Source organism: Cricetulus griseus, chromosome 8 (assembly GCF_003668045.3).
Source record: "Cricetulus griseus strain 17A/GY chromosome 8, alternate assembly CriGri-PICRH-1.0, whole genome shotgun sequence".
NCBI classification, from domain to species: Eukaryota; Metazoa; Chordata; class Mammalia; order Rodentia; family Cricetidae; genus Cricetulus; species Cricetulus griseus.
This window is the reverse complement of record NC_048601.1, coordinates 41,590,402-41,615,463: the sequence shown is the minus strand read 5'-3', so window position 1 is coordinate 41,615,463 and position 25,062 is coordinate 41,590,402. Positions and strand designations below refer to the sequence as shown.

The 25,062-nt window shown below is 36.5% G+C and overlaps 1 protein-coding gene across 1 annotated transcript in view; it reads right to left on the bottom strand.

Moving 5' to 3' along the window:
* Positions 1-25,062, bottom strand: part of Cntn3 (contactin 3) — a 296,693-nt gene that overhangs the window by 248,395 nt on the left and 23,236 nt on the right. The window contains exon 2 of the mRNA XM_027428982.2: positions 15,886-16,012. Within this exon, the coding sequence (XP_027284783.1) occupies positions 15,886-16,012 (127 nt within the window). The remainder of the gene's footprint in view (positions 1-15,885; positions 16,013-25,062) is intronic.

Genomic DNA, 25,062 nt, shown 5'->3' with positions numbered 1-25,062 from the left:
GGGCATTGAGAGATACTGCAGGTGTTAACTAGTGTTTAACAGGTCAACACACCAGAAATATGATTCCTGATGGGGGAGCTTCACTTGGCAAGCCTGTGGGGACACTGGATATGTCAACCAGTTGCTCCTGTCCTGTTGATCTCATGAGTCACTTCATTCTTCCCTAAGAACTTTTCTTCCTTAAGAATAGCTGTACATGGTTCCCACTGCTTGTATGTTTATCTCATGATAATATGCCATCTGTTGGGCACATATATCTGTGTATTGTCTAAAAGATGACTTTTCATTTAGCTATATAATTCTGATATATAGAATCTATACTGAGACACGCTTTATAACTGGATCTATTTGTTCCACAAGGACTTTGAACTCTTTTTTTATTTAAATTGGAACAATCTCATTTTATATACCAATCCTAGTTCCCTCTCCCTCACATCCTCCCATTACCCCTCACCAACCACTCATCTTATGCCCCATCCACTCCTCAGGGTTGGGGAGGCCTCCCATGGGGTATCATCCAATCCTGACACATAACAGCCTGCCTTGTTGTCTTGCTCAGACTACTGCACACAATTAGCTCACTTTCACCTCAGAGCAAGTTCAAACTAGACTAGACACCTTTTGTAAATAGATCATAAGTTTGCAACTTTATGGCCATGTACAAGGTGAGAGACTCAGATGTCCAACCAAGATTGCTAAGAAAACAATGTCAGTTCTTCACTTGCTACTACTAACATTCTGTGTCTTAAAGTTGCTATTGGCACTGTGCCGGCCCTGTCTCATTGCAGGTTTGCTTCTATGTGTTGCCTGGTAAATGGCTCAGCTCCTTATCACTTGTTCTAGGAATGTGCTTTTGACCAATGAGAGAAGTTTCTTCCTTACTTCAAGTCTCCTGAAGGAGAAGAATTTTTAAAATAGAAGAAGAAGCTAGAAGAAGAAGCAGGAAGAAGTTCAAAGTAGGACAGGATTATTAGAATAGAAACAACAATAAAGAGCACAGGAAATAAAAAGCCTAACAGTCAGATTGTATGTGGAGTTACTATAGAAATCTTTTACTCCCTCCTTTCCCCTGAGAAGCATCTCACCTTTGGAACACTGGGTAGGGGCTAGAGACTTACACACACAGACTTTTTGTAAATTATTCACCTCATCTACCTAACAAGAAAACTGCAAAGAAAGCAAAGGGAATGTGAAAATGGGGCAAACCTTAATGGAACAGATTGGTGGAGCTGAATTCAGATTACCATCTGAAGACAATTATTTATGGCAGCATGGGGTCCAGTGGTCTCAGTGTTTGTACTATTAGGCATACATAAGCATTTCAAAATGGGTGGTAGCTATTTCTAAATGATAAACACTCTAAATGCTAGTTTCAAGAAATTAAACAATAGGCAAATATATATGTAGGTATATACATACATATACATATATGCATAATTTTATTCTAAAATGTTGAACAAGTTTGTGGGGAGGGAGGAAGGAAGAGAGAATGGTGTGTGTGTGTGTGTGTGTGTGTGTGTGTGTGTGTGTGTGACAACAAATTAATATAATATAACATTAAGCACAAAGCTTACATTTTCAAGATTGAATGGTACTGCTTAGCAATAAAAGTTGCATTTCATATGTCTCTCAAAATCCTAACATCTGGCATCATTTATCACATTTGATAAAATTATTCACAAAAGTTTCCTGAATAGAGTAATCCAATTTAAACCATTACCTTACACATATGCAGGTTCCATGTAATCTTCACTGAGTATGGTTAATATCAAGAGGCAAACACAGAGAATGAAACTCTGTTTTCATATACTGTACTACTTATGATTTATTTGTCATTCTTGTTATGATTAGATATGAAAACCTCTTGCACAGAACCACCCAAGCATGGTCTAACAGCAGTGAATACAAACATAGACATATTTTGCTGTCACTGTGATTTAAGGCAATGAAGTCTAACTGAGTCTGCCAATTGAACTTGGTTTCAAAATTACAGAGCTTTATCCCTTGGAACTAAAAGCAACAGACCTAAATAATGAAGTACATGGTATTGAGTAGTTTAAAACATAATCACAAGATATAATTAATCTCCCAGTGGATTGCATGAAATAATTGTCTTTGAGACATCAGCTTTATCACACAAAATCTGGTCAGTGAAACCAAAGCATAAATAAAAAGTTGGAGAAAAATGAATTTTACATTTTGGTCCACAGGATAAAACAAGGCAAAAAGAATCAAATAGCACCAATATCTTTGGGGGCTTGGGGTTGTATTTGGAAAATAAGCCCATGTAAGCACTTGTGAAGGCAACAGGTGATCCTTTATTTGGGCTTTGACAGAAAATTTAGTAATGTAATCACAGAAGCAATTTGTGGTTTCAGAAGCAGCTTTCAAGTTAATAAGCAAATGCATTTCTGTTTGCTGCAATGCTTGTTATTGTGTTTATTGAAGTGATGAGAATAATTGAAGGCCTTGAAAAAATGAGTGTATGAATTCACACATTCAATACTTTATCCAAAAATAACTATTTAGGCTTCAGCAAGAATTGAAATAATTAAAGTAGATATGCTATTTAAAAAATATAAAACTTTGTTTCGTGATACCAGCTCCAATTTCTCATTAATCAATACATCTTAAATATAAATATAAATACATAGACACACACACAATTAATATTGTTGGCACAAACAATTAAAACCATTTTTTATTTTAAATAGTTACAATCCCATTTAGTGATTGTCTTACTACCATTCTAGGAGTTATACAATGTGCTTGAAAGATTTGCCCTTGCTGTATAAATTTTAAATTTTCAGAAAGAAGTGTCTGTATTCTCCTTTGGAGATGCTATTTGTCATGTGATTCTAGCACAGTAAACAAGAACATCCTATTCCCCAAGCCTCAGTCAGTGGTTAAGCATAAAAAAGTGATCTGGTGGTTTAATTTAATTTTTATCAATATAATTAATATCTCATCTCCTCATCCCATTTAAAAATATATATAACAAAAAACAAAAATATGTGCTTTATTGGGTTACATGATAACTTCAATGTCTGAAAGCTAATCTTTTTCTCCTTTGTGAATATGGACTGTTTACAACATTGGTTGTGTTTTTATTTCACATTTTTTGATATGATTTCAGGCAGTTTATAACACTAACAGGAAATATGAATTCTTTTATGAAAGGTGATATTGTGTATGTGTTGGGGGGGACCAGGAAGTTTAGGCCCTGGAAGCAATATTGGATGCCTCAATTAAACTATCTTCAAATAGAGCCAAGGAGGAAGACTTAATCTAAACTATGCTGTCTAGAAAATAATAAACTGTTGTTTTGTGCTGAGGTGTCATTGCTGCTGCCAGGAACTGAGCTGAGAGCTTCAGTGATCTGGAAAACCATAACATGAATTCACAATAAGAGAATCGGGCTGCTCAGGAACACCTGAGGCCCAGCGACTCCTCACTGGACTGAACTCAGCAGAATCCAATACACCCAGAGACTGCCAAGGCCCCAGTAAAAGTCTAGCCTCCATCCACTGGATCAGGACCAGGTAGGCCAGGGGCTGCTTCTGGTTCGGGTTCCGCTGTCCTGCTGGGGACACCAGAGGGCAGGGAACAGCTCACGGGATCTGAACTCAGCAGGATCCAACACACCCAGAGACTGCTAAGGCCCAGGTAACAGTCATGCCTCCATCCACGAGAAGAGGACAGACATCAGAGTATTGGAACTGTTTGCATCTACCAGAACCTTGTTCCTCTAACCACCAGGAGAGGAAGAGATTCTTACTACACCCACCAGAAGAAAAGATGGAAAGAAGGCAATATAAAAGCACATTAAGCAACAGAAAAACCAATGTGACACCATCGGAGACTAGGGACCCTATACCAGCAAGACCTGGAAATCACAATGCAGATGAAGCAGAAGTGAATGACCTTATAAATATGTTCATGAAAGTGATAGAGGGCCTCGCCGGGTTTGGTGGCGCACGCCTTTAATCCCAGCACTCGGGAGGCAGAGGCAGGAGGATCTCTGTGAGTTCAAGGCCAGTCTGGTCTCCAGAGCAAGTGCCAGGATAGGCTCCAAAGCTACACAGAGAAACCCTGTCTCGAAAAACAAAAATAAAAACAAACAAAATGATAGAGGGCCTCAAAGAGGATATGAGAAAATCTCTTAAAGAAATGTAAGAAAAAAACAAAGCAAAAATAGAAGATATCAACAAATTTTTTAAAGAAACAGTACAAGACTTAAAAACTGAACTAGAAACAATAATGAAAACACAAACTGAGATGATGCTGGAAATAGAAAAGCTGGGTAAATGATCAGGAACTACAGATACAAGCATAACCAACAGAATACAAGAGATGGAAGACAGAATCTCAGGAGTTGAAGATACACTAGGAGAAATAGACTTATCAACCAAAGAAAATCTTAAGTCCAACGAACCCCTAACACAAAATATCCAGGAAATATGGGATACCTTGAAAAGACCAAACCAAAAATAATAGTTATAGAAGGAGAAGATATCCAACTCAAAGACACAGAAAACATATTTGACAAAATCACAGAAGAAAACATTCCCAACCTAAAGAAAGGCATGCCAAAGAAAGTAAAAAAAAGCCTACAGAACACCAAATAGACTGGACCAAAAAAATGGTCTCCTCCCCACACAATAATCAAAACCCCAAACATACAGAATAAAGAGAAAATATTAAAAGCAGCAAAGGAAGAAGGTGAAGTTACATATAAAGGCAGATCTATCAGAATCACACCTGACTTTTCCATGGAAATTCTGAAAGCCAGAAGGTCCTGGATAGATATTCTACCTATACTAAGAGACCACAAATGCCACTCCAGACTACTATACCCACTAAAGCTTTCAATCAATGTAGATGGATAAAGCCAAGATATTCCATGAAAAACCATATTCAAACAATACATAATCCACCAATCCAGCCCTACAGAAAGTTCTGAAAGGAAAACTGGAACCCAAGGAAGTTAACTACAACAAGAAAAATATAGGCAATAGATAATTCCACTTTACCAACACCCAAAAGAAAAAAGGGGTGGGCATTCACACAAAATTTCACCACCACCACCAAATCCAAAACCAACAAGAATGAACAATCAATGGTCATTAATATCCCTCAATATTAATGGTCTTAACTCCCCTATAAAAAGACACAGATTAGCAGAATGGATAAGAAGACAAAACCCATCCTTCTGCTACAAGAAATGCACTTCAACTTCAAAGACAGATGGTAGCTAAGAATTAAATGTTGGGAAAAGATTTTCTAATCAAATAGACCCAAGAAACAAGCAGGGGTAGCAATAATAATATCCAACAAGTTAGATTTTAAACTAAAATCAATCAAAAGAGATGAAGGATGTCACTTCCTACTCATCACAAGAGAAATCCTTCAAAATGAAGTCTCAATTATGAACATATAGCCCCCAATACAACGGCATAAAAGAAACATTACTAAAACAAAAATCACACATACAATTGCATACACTTATAGTGAGAGACTTCAACATCACTGGACAGGAATACCAGACAGAAACTTAACAAAGAAACAAAGGAACTAATAGAAGTTATGGCCCAATTGGGCTTAATAGACATTTATAGAACATTCCCTCCAAATACAAAAGAATATACCTTCTTCTAAGCACCAAACAGAACCTTCACTAAAATAGACCACATAATTGGCAATATATCAAACCTCAAGAAGTACAAGAAAATTAAAATTACCATGTATCTTATCAGAACTCCAGGCTTTAAAGTTAGAATTCAACAACAAAACGAATTGCAGAAAACCTACAAACTCATGAAAATTAAAAAATGCCCAATTGCACAATTCCTGGGTCAAGGAAGAAATAAAAAAAGAAATTAAAGATTTCCTAGAATTCAATGAGAATGTGGTCACAACATACCCAAACTTATGGGACACTTTGAAAGCAGTGCTAAGAGCTAACTTCAAAGTGCTAAGTGCCCACATGAAGAAACAGGAGAATAATCATACTAGAGAATTAGCAGCACAATTGAAAGCTCTAGAACACAAAGAAGCCTATACACCCCCAAGAAGCAGACACCAGGAAATAATCAAAATGAGGGCTGAAATCAATAAAGTGGAAACTAGAACAATACAAAAAATCATTATAATGAGGAGTTGGTTCTTCGAGAAAATCAACCAGATACACAAACCTATAAAGGTATAAACAAACTTACCAAACTGCAGAGAGTGAACATGCAAATTAATAAAATGAGGAATCAAAAGGGGGATATAACAACAGACACCAGGGAAATCCAGAGAATCATCAGGTCATACTTTGAAAAACTGTATTCCTCAAAATTCAAAAGCCTAAAAGAAATGGACAATTTTCTTGCCAGATTTCACTTACCAAAATTAAATCAAGAACAGATAAGCAACTTGAATAGACCTATAAACCCTAATGAAATAGAAGCAGTAATCAAAAGTCTCCCAACCAAAAAACCCAGGGCCAAATGGCTTCACTGCAGAATTCTACCATAAATTCAAGGAACAGCTAATAACAATTCTCCTCAAACTTCTCCACACAATAGAAGCAGAAAGGTCATTGCCAAACTCTTTTTAAGAGGCTTCAATAACATCAATACCCAAGCCACACAAAGATACAACTAAGAAAGAGAACTACAGACCAATATTCCTCATAAACATTGATGCAAAAATACTCAATAAAATACTGACAAATCGAAGCCAACAACACCTCAGAGAAATCATCCACCATGATCAAGTAGGCTTCATCCCAGGGATGCAATAATGGTTCAACATATGAATATCCATCAATGTAACACACCATATAAACAGACTGAGGAAAAAAAATCATGATCATCTCACTAGATACTGAAAAAGCCTTTGACAAAATGCAACAACACTTCATGATAAAGGTCTTGGAGACATCAGGGATAAGAGGAACATAGAATAACAAAATAAAAATAATATACAGCAAGCCAACAGCCAACATCAAGTTAAATGGAGAGAAACTCAATGCAATTCCTCTAAAATCAAGGACAAGATGAGGCTGTTCACTCTCTCTACACCACTTCAATATTGTCCTTAACTTTCTAGCTAGAGCAATAAGACAAGAAAAGGAGATCAAGGGGATACAAATTGGAAAGGAAGAAGCCAAACATTCACTATTTGCTGATGATATGATATTCTACATAAGTTACCCAAAAAAAGTCTACCAGGGAACTCCTACAGCTGATACACACCTTCAGCAATGTGGCAGGATACAAGATTAACTCAAAAAAAAATCTGTAGCCCTACTATATACAGATGACACATTTATGGAGAAAGGAATCAGAGAAATATCACCCTTCACAATATCCAAAAACAACATAAAATATCTGGGGTAATGCTAACCAAAAAAGGGAAAGGCCTTTACCCTAAGAATTTTGAGTCTCTAAAGATAGAAATTAAAGAAGATACCAGAAAATGGAAGGATCTCCCATGTTCTTGGACAGGTATGATCAACATAGTAAAAATGGCAATCTTGCAAAAAGCAGTCTACAGATTCAATGCTACCCCATCAAAATCCCAGCACAAGTCTTCACAGACCTTGAAAGAACAATTATCAACTTATATGGAAAAGCAAAAGACCCAGGATAGCCAAAACAACCCTGTACCATAAAGCAACTTCTGGAGTGATCACCATCCCTGATTTTAAGCTATATTACAGGACTATAGTCCTGAAAAGAGCTTGGTATTGGCACAAAAATAGGCAGGTAGACCAATGGAATAGAGTTGAAAACCCTGATATTAACCCACATACCTATGAACAACTGATTTTTGACAAAAAATCCAAAAATATATGCTGGAACAAAGAGAACATCTTCAACAAATTGTGCTGTTATAACTGGATGCTGGAATGTAGAAGACTACAGATAGATCCATATCTAATGTCATGCACAAAACTTAAGTACAAATGGATCAAAGACCTCAACATAAATCCAACCACACTAAACCTATTAGAAGACAAATTCAAGGGAATTACCCTTGAATTAATTGGCGCAGGAGGCAGCTTCCTGAACACTACACCAGTAGCACAGATATTGAGATCAATAATTGATGAATGGGACCTCCTGAAACTGAGAAGCTTCTGTAAGGCTAACGACACAGTCAGTAAGAAAAAAATGGCAGCCCACAGACTGGGAAAAGACATCCACCAACCCCACATCTGCCATAGGGCTTATTTCCAAAATATACAATGAAGTCAAGAAGCTAATCTCCAAAACACCAAACCATCCAATTAAAAAGTGGGGTATATAACTAAATAGACATTCCTCAATAGATGAATCTAAAATGGCTGAAAGACACATAAGAAACTTTTCAACATCCTTAGCCATCAGGGGAATGCAAATCAAAACAACTTGAGATGCCTTCTTACTCCTGCCAGAATGGCTAAAATCAAAAACACCATTGACAGTTTATGCTGGAGAGGATATGGAGAAAGGGAAACACTCCTCCACTGCTGGTACAGCCACTTTGGAAATCAGTATGGTGACTCCTCAGGAAAATGGGAATGAGTCTACCACAAGATCCAGCAATTCCACTCTTAGGCATATACCCAAAATATAAGGTATTTATATTTTGTACCACACAATCCTACAAGCAGTCATTGAGAAATCTAATAGGACACTTACAGAGATGCTCCATAGACCAGCTGGTAAGTCAAAACCCCCCAAACATAGGTTGCACAATGCTTTATTGACACTAAACTTTCTTAATGCCAATGACAAAGGACAAACAGCTGCAGAAAGACACTGGACTATGGAAAAAAAAACCTGCTGAACTGAATCAACCAGTATACTTCAAAGATGTACTAACCTCGATATGGAAGCCTGGACATGTGTTACATTGGGGTAGGGGTATTGCATTTGTTTCCACAGGAGAAGAAATCTTTGGATACCATCAAAGTTGGTCAAGATTCGAGTTGAACAAGACAAACCTCTCAACAAGGATGAGTGACAGTTATTTACTGAGGTATATCTCATAAACTAAATACCAACTTCCCAAAGGAAAGGGAAGTGTTTGCTTTTGTCTTCACAAGAAAACTCATTTCCGGGAATCAGAGAACACTACATGGGTAGATGCTTAACAAGAGAAGGTAATTATAACCATCAAACAAAAGGAATGTGCCATTCGGTAATCTTTACAGCTGTCTCTCAAATAACTCTATTTTTCTTTATTTTTCTAGTCCTTATTCAAGTAAATCAATGCTGGATTTAGAGTTGGATTTGGCTTTCCTCCCCTAAAATCCAAGCATGTTGTTTAACTAAACTTTAGCATTTCTTTAATATATCAAGAAGCCAATTGATGTAATGCAGAACAAGAGAGGAATTTGGGGACTGTCTTTGTCTTTCTTGGCTCTTTTCTTCAAGGTGTACACCATCTCACAATCATTATTTTTCCATGATTGCCATTTCCAGTATGCATACATATACAAGCAAACATTTCTCTGCTAACACTTATGTATGAGTCCCACACAGCAAATGAAGACCCACTTGACAGCAATCCCTAGACGCTCTGGAAAAGAAATTGGGTCATACCTCCTAGACTACACTGGATACAACTTAATCCACTTCAACTGACACTCCAACCAGAGCTTAGAGTACTGACTTCAATCAAGTTGAGGATTTCAACCTAGATCTTCAATCAAGCAAATCTAATCTAACATGGACTGGATAGAATCCATTAGAGACTTTCACTATACTAACATTTTCTTCCCACGGGACACTGCAAGACTACTATCATCCCATTTCAGCAGGAAGTAACTTGGAGGATGCTATGCCCCCAACCCCAATTATTGTCTATTAGGGTAGTGTAAGCCTAGTTAGGATTGACCTTCCTATTGTTTAGGGTTGGGATTAGAAGGAGGTGTTCAGCTTTGGATACCCCTTTCAGATGACTTTAGGGTTTAGCTGAAATAGACATAGTTAGGATGTGCAATAGCAGATTATTGCATCTTATTGTAGTTCACCTTTATGATTATTAATTTTGGATACTTTACACTGTAAAGTTTTAATCCTCTTTTAGACTAAAAGGTGAATTGTAGGGGACAGTAAGCCATGCCAGTTAGAGGCTGGCTACAGGTGTACCTGGCCATGCCTGTTCAAGGTGTGGTCAAGAGGAGGTCAGGATGACAAGGCATGGGCTATTAAGGGGCTGCAGAGTACATGGAAGCCCCTTCTCCCTGGAATACAGATTGTCTCTTGTAGTCACGCAATAGAGGAGGGGTGAGGAGGACATGAGGAAGCAGAAAGGTTGGGTCTGGGCATGAACAGATGATAACAAGAATGGAGATACCATAATAGAGGGAGACATTTTAGGTTTACAGAGAAATCAGGCACTAGGGACAGGTAGGGACAGGTCTGGAGATCTACAATGATAACACCAACTAACAATCTAAGCAACAGAAGAGAGGCTACCTTAAATGCCCTCCCCTTATAATGAGATTGATGACTGACTTTTATGCCATCCTATAGCCTTCATCCAGCAGCTGGTGGAAGTAGAAGCAGACACCCACAACTAATCACTGAACTGAACTGGAATCCAGTTGCAGAGAAGGATGAGTGTTGAGCAAAATGGTGCAGACCAGGCTGGTGAAACACACAGAAACAGCTGACCTGAACAACGTGGAGCTCTTGGTCCCCAGACTGATAGCTGGGAAACCAGCATGGGACTGATCTAGACTCTAGGAATGTGGATTTTAGTGAGGAGACCTTGGAAATCTATGGAACCTCCCATAGTAGATCACGACTTATCTCTAACATAGGTGTAGACTTTGGGAGGCCATTCCACATAGAGGGATACTCCCTGAGCCAAGACACATGGGAGTGGCCCTACACCCTATCCCAAAGGATATGATAGACTCTGATGACCCGCTATGGAAGGCCCCACCCTCCCTGGGGAGCAGAAAGGATATGTGATAGGTAGGGTTTTAGTGGGGGCATGGTATGGTAGGAAGGGAGGGAGAGGGAACTAGGATTGACATGTGAAACAATCTTGTTTCTAATTCAAATAAAAAAATCTGCAAATGAAGAAAATAATAAACTACCATTTTGAAACTATAGATTTCCAATTGCATTCTTGAGTTCTGGAATATGATCTCCAATTCCTTTCTTTCCTCTTGTTAATTACATTACAGATCTTTTTCAAGCAACTAAGTAAGCTTTTACTGTTTGCTAGGGAGCTGCAGTGAATATCATTATACTAGGCAATAATGATCCTAGGCATCCTATGAGGACTATTACTAATCACTGTGTAATACAGAAATGCCAACGTGCCATGGCCAGGCACAGTACTGCACTGAGAAGCTGAGAAACAAGCTTTGAGAAACAAGCTGAGAAACACCAGCAAGGATTTCGGGACAGAATGCTAGTATAGCCTTGTTTTAAATACCTTGTATGAGTTATCTACTTCCATTAACCCCAGAAATTATACAAATGTTTAGTTTTAAATGTTTTACAACTGCTTCAATGAATTTTCACTGTTTTGAGTAATTTTAAGTGTGGGGACCACAGCTGGAGAAACTACAGTGTCAAACAAAGCTGAACCTAATGATCCAGGTTTAGAAAACTGACAGTAGTTATGACATATACTTAAGGTTCATGGGAATTAAAAAAAAAGATAGTTTCCTATTTACCTTGGATATAAAAATAGGATATAGTGACACAAGATCTTATATGGTAATAGGAACTATGCAAGGATATAATGCATAAACTAAAATGGCATTAAATTTGTAATTTATGATATTATTTGGGAGATAAATAGTATATAACATATAAACAACATATGTGATATATGTTATATACCATGTGTACACTTATAATCTCTAAATGAAATGTAACTGTACATATACAGATTGTATATCATTCATATATACCATAGACATAAAATAAAATCAAATATAGTGCTACAAAAGAATAATGTTTAATACTCTGTGTGTGTGAATGTGGGTATGTGGATAGATAAAAAAATAAACTTAAACTTCCTTTTATACATATATTTGAATAAATGGTGAACAGAAATAATGTCTTACACTATTTTTCATTTTTTATACAAAGCACAATTAGTTAACTCTCAATAATTTAAACACATGTAGAATGTGGGCTCATCACTTGAAATCCTGCTCAAGGTAAACGAGAAAAATCTCCACTTGAGGGCAAAATTTATTGTAGATCTCATATTTTCAAGATTCCTCACATTGTCCTTTATTAAAATATATTACCTATTTAAAAGAGTTTGAGGAGCATGATATTCTGTTTGCTCTTTTTGGAGCAAGATGGAAGCACTTCTGTAAGATCATGTTTCAAAGCCCAGAATAGGTATGGACCAAAGGTACAAAACAGAATATTCTAGAAAAATATAAATATAACATAAATATTCTCCAGTATGGTAGCAACTATCCACATGTGGCAACCAAGAACTGGAAGCAGGGATTTTGTGACTGATAAAGTGATTTTTTCTTGTCTAGTATTGATCTAAAATAGAATGTTTCCATGTGCATAAGAGATCAAAATGCATAAAACCCCTGGGACCACATTCTGCCTTAGAACTTTTTATTCAGCCTATAGTATGTATAAAAAGCAGAATTGATGCTCAAACTGGACAGATTGTAGACAATAGTTACAGACCAAATCCATCTGGTAGGCTCACAGTTGCATATATTAATTTCCAGTAACTAATCAATGAATCTGCAAATCCTTTGGGCAGTCCTACTTCATTTGACTGTGTTACTTGCCTGATCTGTATATGTGCATGTACTCCCGTTTAGCCTATATATTTGGTTCTTTAAGTACAGAATGGTATCAATGTATATGACAGGAATCCTTCCAAGTGAACACCTTCATGCAATGTTACATATTTGAGACCCAATGAAGAAATGAGAAAAATCCTTTCCATTAAAAACGAAGTATTAATACTTCCTTAAGGTAACCTCTTTCAGCACCATTAGCAATTACAGTCAGGCTGACTACTAATTAACCTTTAAATATGGGCTTTAGGGTGCAGGCAGGGAAATGTAAGAGAAAGAATAAAATTCTCTATTAGACCTTTAAAGGAGTAATTTCTCATGAGAATTTCTGAACTTTCGGATTTTTAATATGACCAATTAAGAGTTATCTTTACCCAAAGGGAAAATAACGGGGACAGGATCCCTCATGGGGCAGATTTGTTCCAGTCCCCAGGAAAGTCTCTTTGTGCTTTTAAAGGACAAACTCTCATAAGGCTTTTAAGCTTTGTTCTGAATCTTCCAGAACATGACTGGGTCACTTTCAATGAGTGATTTCATATTAGTCCCTCATTTCCCTCCTTGACTCACAATCCAGCTTCCTATTTGTACATCTATGTGTTTATAATTATATGATATATAATAATATTTATTGCCTCAGCAAAATTCTGATTTTTGTTATTATACTGCATCTAAATTCTGTATTTTTTCAAGAATATCAAAAATAAGAATGAACAAGTGTGTTTCTTCTGGATCATTCTAGGGGTGACAGGTAGAGTTATGAATATGACTTGCATTATTCTACATTCCTTCTATTCAAGTGCAACTTATTTCTTCTACAGGCAGCACACATAAAGAGAAACTGTCTTATTTGGAGCTGCTATAGGAAAGCATAATGCCTCTCAGAGTGAAGAGATACCTTTGGGTGTCTAGTTTCAGTTCATAGTAATTATGAACCATTAGCACAAGTAAAATTTTATATTGTTAGAAATATTCAGTTCAGAAAATCTTTAAATCTATGATAAATGTGTCTGCTCCATCCGAATACAACCAAAGATTTTGAGACAATATGTAGAAGTTGAATTATTCATTTATCAAATACCATATCAACAAATCAATGAAAGCCATGTATTTCCTCTTCTCAGATATAGATTTTCCTTGAACATAATAAATACTAGATTGGTATTCTAGAGCATAAAATAAAATAGAAGTCTTTCTATCAAATGACAAAAGTTCTTCTACAAAATTTTGTACATGTAATTAATATATTTACAGTAAGCCTCCACAGCATTGCATCAAATATCTAGTACACAGATATAATTACCACAAAAGATTTATATGTTTCTAAGCTCAAGACATCTGGCTAGTTGATAACATTCTGCAAATGTAATTAATCTTCTCATTTAGAAATACATTCCTCTGTGACAATATCTTATGTCTTGACAGTTTCTTCACCAAATACATTTATCAACAAATAGTTCATAAGATAAATGAGGATACAACTCCATCAACAACAGAAAAATAACATACATGCTTATCACTCACATGGATTCATCATCATATTTAAAGCCCTATATATAAAAGTTTTCTGTAATGGACAGAAGTACTCTTAATAAGGTATGAGAAATGTTTAGGAAAGTGTGAGAAACGATGCTTCCAAGATGTAATCGTCATCAAATCATCTGTTCCCTTTTTCCCAAAGAAGGAATATTTCCAGATGTTAAATTTCCAATTCATCTAACTAGCTCATAAAATCCTTTCTCATTTTCTTAATACTGTTTTTTTTTTTTTTTGAGACAGCGATTTTCTGTATTGCTTTGGAGGTTGTCTTGGAACTCAATCTTTAGACCAGGCTGGCCTCTAATTTACAGAGGTCCACCTGCCTCTGCCTTCTGAGTGCTGGGATGAAAGGTGTGAGGCAACACCCAGCCTTGTTTTTATTTCTATAGTAAGAAGTACAAACAGAGTAAAGACTCCTCTATGTTGTTTATTCTGCTAATTCAGACCAGCTAACATAAAAATTTAATGCATATTTTATTGAAAGTACACAGGAGGTGTTCTTTAAGTAGACTGTTAACATACTGAAAAGACTGACCTTGATTACTTCCAGGTGCATAAACCTGCAAGTCTTTTTCTAAGGCAAGGCTGACCCACTTTAAGAAAGATTGTTGGCATCTATTATGTATATGGCTTCAGAGAACAATAAAGGTTCAATAAGATCTAAATAATGATTCTGAATCTATAAGCTTTTATTAATGTAGGAGGAAGGGTATTTTTTCTGCAAAGTACAGGAATTGTGTAAATAGCTTTGATACAGGTATTAGCAAGCACTTGGAGGTGCACACTTCTGTGAAGGTGCCTGGAACACTCTGCACTGACTACAACTAGGGAAGCAGCATATTCTAATTATAAATAATTCATCTCTTCATTAAATTTGGCACCCTATGTATCCCTGACTAAAAATTGTTAATCTTGTGTTATTTAGTCAAGTAAATAACCATACCATCACATAATCCTGATCACTTTCCAAAATGATGACATTTTTATCTTAAGATGAAAATTCAACTTTTCCTTCTTTACTTATACTTTTTTCTGACAGTTGAAGGTTTCAGTGAACAGGTTTTTAAATAATCCTGGCGAATTTAACATATTTTTAGAAATGCAATGAATGGAATAATTTTATCTTCAGAATAATTGAAATTACTAATGTAAAATGCATTTCATTCTTCAACATTTAAAGAGACTCCAAACATACACCCATTGTTAGCAAAGAAAGGAGGGACAAGGGCATATTTAAAAGAAAATGATTCAAACACCACTTAATTTCATGCTAATAATGTGTTTTTGTTATCTTTATAGCTTAATTTGTAATCTGAAACCATCATGAATTAAATTACACTACAAATTAGTGCAAAGACAAAACATATTTAAGAAATCCTGTTTTTCCTTGAATTCAGACATGATGCCTTAAAAATTCAAAACTCATGGAAGCAGTTCTATTGAACACACCACAGGTTTATAGCCTGATGTATCTTCACACTTTACAGACAGAAGAATACACTAAAGCTAAACTAATTACAGTTGGTACATTTTCAATTACATGCTCAACCTTCCCACAGTACCTGTAATGTGGTGCAGGGTTGCTTCTTGCTTCACAATTTAAAGTTATTTTTTTATCCTCTGAACCAACATGGAAAACACTGTTGCTGGGCTCTTTGATAAACACGGGGCCTTGTAAAAGAAGCTCACCTGTGTGCATAGGAGATTAAGAAAAACATAATAAATAAAAGGTGGTATAAATGGTACAGTCCAGAATCAAAGATGAAAAATAGCAACTAACATTTGCTCTTAACTGCTCCTACTGCCTACCAAGTAGCATGCTGTGTTAACATTGCTTGGTTAAAGAGAACCTGTCAGTCCATTCTCAACAATGACTGAAACCCCCACTCCCCCAAACAGAAAACCACAAGAAGCACCCCACATTAATAGAAACCACTTTAGTCTGTAAATAAGGCTATACTGTCTTACTTTCCACAGCAATGCCTGTTTACTATACATACTTGTTTTTTGGAGAATAAATTAATTGCAGGAAAGTTTTTTATATTATGAATCTTTTTGCAAAACTAAAGTTGAAATGAAAACCCATCATCTTTCTCATAACATTTGAAGAACATGCACAGTTCAAGGCTGTCCATGTTATTTTTCCACTTTCAATGAATAAATAATTCAGGATTCACTGGAATTTTTATTGTCTTCATAGTGAATGACATAAAAGAATGAAGTGCCTTTCAAAAAGTTTTCCTACTTTCAAACTGAAATATTTTCTGAAGGCAATTGTCACATTCACACATGCAAAAACAAAACTCTGTCTAATTGTACTAGGTGTTGGGAAAGTAGAGAGACAGAAAGTGCTATCATGAAACAGCTATACAATTGAACTTGGTTAAGCATTGTTTGAACATGTATAAAAACAAATTCATAGAAACAAAATTGAAAAGGGAACTCTTTATTCCCCTGACTTGGAATGCTCTGCCAAATTGAACAGGAGTTTCTACTGAAGCAGAGAGGGCAAAATGAACAAAATGACTAAGAGAGTCTGTGAAATGTAAGAAGACAAAGAAAAGGAATTGAATAGCTTCAAAAGCTTCTGGAAGGAAGAACTCACATTTTAAAAATATACTTCAAATAGTAATCACACAAATAGAAATATTTGCCACAACAATGTAAATCATAAGCTCACAACATGAAAACCACAATAATCATTGAGTGAAGGACATTATCAGTAACAAGCTTATGGGGAAACCCTCAGTGCCCAGATATGTTTAATCATTAAGTTGTTCTGAGTGTGAGTACCAGAGTTCTATCCAGTGTGCAGAAGAAGAAAACTAGGCCTCAGCATGGTTAAGTGACATAAGCCTTCAGAATGTCAATCTACATTACAGAAGTCATTGTAGGGCTCATGTAAAGACACGTCTTTGCCCTTTTTGTAAAGCATTTCGTGTTATCTCAACTCTATGAATGACCCTAAGCTTCTGTGAGATAATGCAGGACATAACTAATCAGGGGGGTTTGGGTTGAGGTGGCATACTAGTTACTTTTCTGTTTCTGTAATAAAATACTATGATCAGGGCAACAAGAGGAAGAAAATGTTTACTTTGGCTTATGATACTTGAAAGACAAGAGTACATCATGATGGACATGGCAACAAGCTGCAGGCATGTTGGCCAGTGCAGGAAGTTGACAGAGAGTACATCATCAGCCATCAGCACAAATCACAGAGGGTGAACTGGTTATACAAATTCTACCTACAGTGATGTACTTCTAGCAAGGCCACGTCTTCTATAAGTCCCCCAACAGGCCTACCTACTGGGGAGCAAGTATTCAAAGAGCTGTGCCTATGGCAGATATTCTTATTCAAACCATTGTATGAATGAGTGGCTACACTAGATGTGTGAGTCAGGCTAGCCAACATCTTTGCTGGAGACTGGCCACACCAGAAAAGCCAACCATGTGACAATGGGTGAAAGAATTGAGTCTCAGAGTGTCAACTGATCAGGAGACTGAATTCAGCCACTTATGTAATCATTAGTCAGACCAGCATAACAGAACCTTAAAGTCACTCATAATACTACATTTAAGTTTTCCTAGTTGGTAACACTATAGTCATTAAAGGTTTTATGTTTATAATTATGATTTAGTTCAAGAAAATGGTAGATAATAAAGTCCACTAATGGAGATGAGGTACAATATAGACTCTGGAAGGTATACAAGATGTATTATTCTGGTAGTATAGACAAAGTACAATACATAGGCATGTTACCACCCAGGAAGGCTATCTTAACATGACATAGTCACTACCCGGATACTACAGACAGTGCCAACTTTCAGTTGTTCTGATGTATTCAGTAGAAATCACAGTTGGAATTCTGGTTGGTGATCTTTTATGAAGCTGAGCTTCAACATCAAGCCTTGTTTTGAGACACAAGTATGATCCCAAGATTAAATAATTTATACTGTGTTTTGTTCCTATGCCAGGATGTTCACTGGAATGATGTGTTGGGGCATATTCAACTTGCAGTGGGTTTACCAGTACATCATATCAGACAGCATAGGTCAGCAGATACCCTTGTGTTTGTTAATAATCATTCTCCAGGTTCTAGAACATGGCACACTTTCAACATTAGTTTGTCATGCATAATGAATTGTTTATATTTATCATAATAACTGTATTGGGGAAATCCCATTTTTAAAATGGGTTGTTGTTGAAATAAGATTTTAAGTCCCAGTATTACCTACCCACCTTGAATATGGTTTGCTTTCAAAGTAGTGAGGCACAGAGATGAGAAATCACCCTAAGAATGGCAATAGAGGTTCTCAGTAAGAGACTTGGTATCAAATACCGACCTTCATGGCTTTGCTTTGTGTATATTTCCCAGAAACCACTCTGTACTAAATATAGTCAGGCAAAAAGAAAAAAAGAGCCCTTAGCCTGCTTTTTCAACTGTAGTGTTTTATGGTAACACTGGAATTAAGAATTTGTAGAACACAACTGTTGTGTCTGAAAATTAAAGATCACAAAGGCGTTTAAGACTATCAGCAGTCTTCAGAAGCAGACTATGCAGAAGCTTCAGAATCTTTAAAAAACAAGTAGAAATGAATAATAAAATGTTACAAGTTAGTCCATACTTTATGCTTCAACAAAAGACAATATCTACTCAGTCTTGTTGGACTGGATAAAATAGGAGTTGAGAGATACTGAGACATGCAGTTTTAATCTCTTGCCAGCAACATAAACTTAAAAGAAGCATATACTGGCCTTTGCTAACTGTGAAGAAATTATGCGACATTTTCTTCACAATAAATTTTGATCCTCAAAAGGATATATCCTTTACTCACATCGATACTCCTAACAATCTAAAGGAACCTGATGTGAAACAGAAGGTAGCCTCTTGCCTGATTAAATGTATTCAATGTAACATTTAGATTGATGTTGAACTTGAACTTTTGTGACAGGGACATTTTTAAACATATGCAAGCATGGTTGAAAAACCCCATTTTAGCTTAAAGTAAAGTAGATATAACACTGCTGAACAGGACAAAGAAGTCTAAAATTTTAATCCTATGGTGTTCTCTCTCTTGGCCCTGTACCCCTAACAGCCACAGGCAACTAGGAATAACTGCCTTTGAATGTAAGTACACACTTTATGGACTCCTAAGGTAATGTCATGTAAAAGATCAAATTGTACCTGATCAATTCTAATGGTCACACATCACACAATTTTTATGAAGACTGACGAAAAGAAACAGAAGAGGGATTTCTTGCTGTTGCATTTCCTTCACTAAAAGAAGTAAAAAAGTCTCAAAGAGGGTTGATGTTACCTTTTAAATTCCTAGGGGAAATGAGAGCATATCCCACTTCTGCCCTACTGTTTTATATCATATCTACATGAGAAAATAAAAACCATAGTGGAGCACCTTGAAACAAAGATAAAAGACACCAAAAGGAATAAGGGGGGAATACTACTAAAAAGAGAATTCAAGAGAAATGCAAGAAGATTGGATTATTCCATTAACTTTCTAGATTCCAGACCACCACAGAATGAATATTGGCTTTTGGTAAAAGGAGTAAGAGAGTATGTTATCAATTAGAGGAGAGCTATTCAGGGCTACATTATTCTACAAAAATAAGGATAAAGATGAAGATAGTTTTTAGCTGTAAGACACTTCCTGTTTTGATGCTAGTATGGTATAGCTAGGGGAGGGGGAGATTACCAAAATATACCTCTTTACATTATCTCAAGGTTATGAAAGGATAATTTACCCAGTCTTGATTAATACATATCTGTGACAGACATTTGGATGTAAGATGGATGCAGTTTGTGAAAAAACAAACAAACAAACAAACAAACAAACAAACAAACAAAAAACTACCCATGATGGAAAGGTACTGAATTTAACTGGCCTCTGGCCACATTCAGATGGTATAAGCCTAAGGTATAAGCCTGCCATTCAGACGGCATCAGGGGTGGCTTCTTCTGAGGACCATAAGGGAAAGATCTATTCTGTATCTCTACTTGGCATTGCATATAGTCTTTTTATCTTTATGTCTTTCCTTATCTTCTCTCTGTGTGTTTCTCTCTAGGCCCAAACATGCCCCTTTTACTGGGACATTATTTGTGATGATTTGATCAAAACCTTACAACCTGACCATAATGATTTACATGTAGAATAGTACCATTTGCCAAGAAGGTCCCATTAGTGGGTGCTTATGGTGAGTATTTCATACACATTGTAGATTAAAGGACAATAAGTTCCAGTGTGTGACATGGAACAGTGAAGGTCAGAATATAGCTTAAAACAAAGGGGGAGTGGTATTTTGTTGTTGTTTTTAATTTGAAAAAATCCTGCCCTGGCTCTTTATTTTTTAAAAGAATCTGTAAAATCAGAAAGGATTGATGGGAACTGGCAGCATCTTTTACACACTATGAAGGAGATATACATACATGTGTACATTTAGGTGCATACACACTTACATGTATATATGTGTTTGTGTATAAATGAAAACATATATTCAAGTTCTATATTGTAACCAACACACTAGAAGAAAGGGAGAGGACAATGGAGCATGTTTAAGATGAGGAATATGATAAAAAGAAAATGCTTTTCAGAATTAACTTATGTTTCTACTTTTCACATCTGGAAATGTTAGAAAGTAATTAGGTTAATGGAAAAGTTCTGTAGTGTCTTGTACACTATGTATAATAGTTTGCAAACCTGGCACCAATATAAATTAGTAACTCTTTAAATTGCTAAATTAACTGTGTAATACCTCAATCTTTATGTCCTTCTCTGTCCATCAACAGGAAGACACAAAACACATGGAGAATAACATTCTACAATTAGGAAATGGGAATTGAAAAAGAGTGGTTAGGCTTCACAAGTGCTAGAAATATATGTTCAAATAAAAATAAGCTTTCTTGACACATGATCCTCGTTTTAAAAAGAATTTTTAAAAGTTTCAAAAGAATTGTTTTAATCCTTTAATCCATGTTTGCTGAAGTAAACAAACAATGCTAACACACTAAAAACCTTGTATTCAGAACCATATACACTGACTATATGTACTTGGATGCCGGTAGTTTGCCCTAGTAAAACGATGAAAGGTCTCAACTAATTCTATAGAATGATTTTAGACAGAACAATGGTGATGTAGAGTTAAAGAGCGATGAAGATTTCTGAGAATGCCCATCATAGTATTATTTTATTTCAATAGCTATTTCTGACTGTAGGAAGGTTCTTTACAATTGAGAGAAAAGCATACTAGTCAATGTGGAGTTACATTGTAAGATATAAATAATGTATCTGGAAGGACAACAGATTGAGAAGAAATAGTTTGAAGCTTTGTAAACACAAAGGTTTACATAGTACTCTGTGGCTTCATTTAAATTCGTGCCATTGTATTATAAAGGTGATCTCCAGTGTTTCAGATTCCCCCTGACACCCTCCTACAATTCCCAAAACAGAATTATCCCATTCTTGCTGGATGGTTTAACAGAAATTTCAACAAAAAGGAATGCTATTGTGAGGTGTGTAATGTGTATGATATACCAGGAGGACACAAGCCATGGTCTCCGCATTATACAGGAAACAAAACATTCATTCTCGCTTGCTATTATACCAGCCTTCACTAAGGATCTTTGAAATGTGCCTCACAAGAGTCTCACATCATGTGGGGAAAGTTCATCACTCAACTCCTCTTGAAACATGGCTTTACTGTCTTCCTGTCAATGATTTAATAGAGATGATTCCATTTATGGTTTTTATTCTTTTTCAACAACTTTAGGTCAAAGCCTTGGGGATTTACCCACTATTCCCTTAATGTATTTTAGAAATAATATTTCTATCAAAATCTAGTCCATGGCCACTGTTTCTATGAAAACATAATTATACAGAAAAGGATCCCTATTATAAATTGCTGGTGACAGAGAGATGATTAAGAGGACATTCTCTCTGGTGGTTACATTTTGCTGTGTTTCTGCAGCTAGAAGCTAAGCTATGAAGGAATATCATCTCAAGTCAATAGAAGCCAGTGTTTTGTTTGTAACGATCTAATTATCTGAGTGATTAAAATGCCAACTCTCACCTGTGAGTGTTGGGAGTGTACATACATGCACATATGGGGGACAGAGGAGTATGTCAGATGCACTGTTCTGTCGCTCTCTTTCTCCTCTCAGGCAGGGTCTCTCAGTTAACATCACTGTCCTCCTGCCTGCACCCTATCCCCAGCATTGATGCTACAGGTGCATGCATACGCAGCCACACTTGGGTTGTAACTTAGTTGTCTATGTGTGATTTCATATGATCTCAGATCCTTATATGCACACAGGGTGTGCTCTTACCTGCTGAGCCATTTTCTTAGACTTAAGCTGCAATCATTTTTCCCTCATCTCACTTCTCTCACCAACAGATATCTGCGTTCATATTTTTTTCTATTCCTGGGGGGGGGGCGAATTAAACTGTATTCTCTATTGGATAGGATGAAGATATGAGGAAAAATGACACAAAAGGCAGACTTTCCCAAATTGTGTCTGCAATTAGTGAGAAGGGACTTTCTCAAAATACAGACTCCCCAGCTTTGAGGATTTTAAGTTACCCATTTATATACAATATTCCTTTTTATGTAGCAAAACACATAGCTCATAAAATATTTTTTCTGAAATATTACAAATACTTAAATCATTCTGGGTAGGGAATTTTTTCTTTTTATCCTATCCTACTATATTTTATTCCACCCAACCTGATTCATCCTTCTCTATTTCTTAATGCTAGCAGAGGCGGAGTGGATTCAGGGGATGAGATGGAGGTCAGAGCAGGGAATGGGAGGTGAGGAGGGAGGGAAAACTGAGAACAGAATGTAAAAAAAATGAATAAATTTAATTAATACAATTAAAAATAGGTATCACTACTCACCAATATGTTGTTTATTATGTATGTAAGGATTGTGGTGTGTGTGTGGTCTGTAAGTGTACAAAGGAAGTTGATAATATTACATACATATATGTTTGTCTATCTATGCCATGTGTAGATGTCAAAGAATATTGGGCACTCGTCTCTGTCACTCTCTGCCTTATTCTTTTGAGACAGGGCCCCTCACTGGGCTCTGAGCAACACTATAGAAAGCCCCATGATTCTTCCTGCTATAAGTCCCTACAATTCTGGGCTTACAGGTGTGTGTGGGACACACCTGTTGCTGAGATCTAAATTCAAGTGCTAAAGCAAGGAGTCTCACCCACTGAACAATGTGATACCTTCTCATTCCCAGTGTGACAGTCACTGGTTCAGACACATGCTTCTCTTGCCTACATTATGATGAATTATTATTGTGTTTTAGGGGAGTGGGTGATATTGGCTTACATATGAATAAATCAAACCATGCCAATGAATAAAAGTATTAAACCATCTGTAAGTTAAAAATGGCCTCACAGGTCCCAAAATAAAAGGGTCTTTTAGAAAACCACTGACCTGCTGTTCTGGGCAGTCTGGGGGAGGAAAGAAGAAATGTGGGTTCTAAAAAGCTTTCACATAAAGAGACACATGGTATTTTAGTTTTCTGTACTGCATAGTATGAAACAATCTCTCTTCAATATGTTCTTGGCTGATGGACATGTGTGTTCTCAAGCATCAATATCCCCCTTTGACAATTAAGCCTCATGTGAGACACTGCATTTACTAACATACCCAACTTCAAGGCAACACAAAGCCATCCAAAAATAAACTGACCTTTAAAAAATTATTGCTTCCTTTAATATTGGCACAGATGATAAATAATTGTTCTTTGAAGTTACAAGGAAAATGCAGTTAGAAGCTTGATATACTTTCCAACTGTGGAGAATCATTGGGCAATAATGTATGAGCAACACGAGCAGCATGAGATGAGCCTGGGAAGCTGAGATCGTTGTTCTCACACACATCCTTTCTTAGAATTAACATCCAGTAGCCATCTCTTTCCACTGTGAACTTACAAAGCTGACTATACATCTTAAAAGTCACAACATATTCATTACTATATACTACCAACATTTAATTTTTGTTTTTTTTTTTACTCTCATGGTCCATCCCTGGGTTTTATGCCTGAAGAAGATAATAGCCATATTTAAGACATAGTTACACATCTAAAAGTTGTATAAATTAGAAATATTGGTTAATTATCATTAGACTGGAAGTCAGCCTCTGTGTCTGTATGTGCATGTGATAGCACCATTACAAATTATTTTACCTGATCCAAGACTGACAAATTATTTTACCTGATCCAATTGCTAGAGGACAACTCTAAGCAGATGCTCTGCCTCTAACAAATGTATATCTATACTATAAAATGATTCATGATAAAAATTACCTTCTTACACAGAAAAGCTAAGTCAACACCATATGTATTTCTCTTCAAGAATATTTTAAAGGAAAAGAAAATGGAATATACTAAGAGAGTCATCTACTGTTGTTAGTTGGTTGATTCTCTTTGGCAGTGTTCAGGCTCCGGGTCACGCACACCCAATCGACTCCCTTCTGAGTAGTGCAAATGCCGTACTACACGGGAGTAGCTTTGCTGGAACACAGGCATAATAGCACTCTCAATAGTGACAGCACTCCACTAGTAATCTATTGCAGAACAGAGTGCTGATGCAGAGCCCCATTTCTGGGTTTTAATGACTTGTTTGAAAGTAGCAGCTGCCCTTGCCATTAAAACAAACAGATTGTGAGAGGCTGCTTTTCTGCACTGGGCTGCTTCAGTAGACAGACCT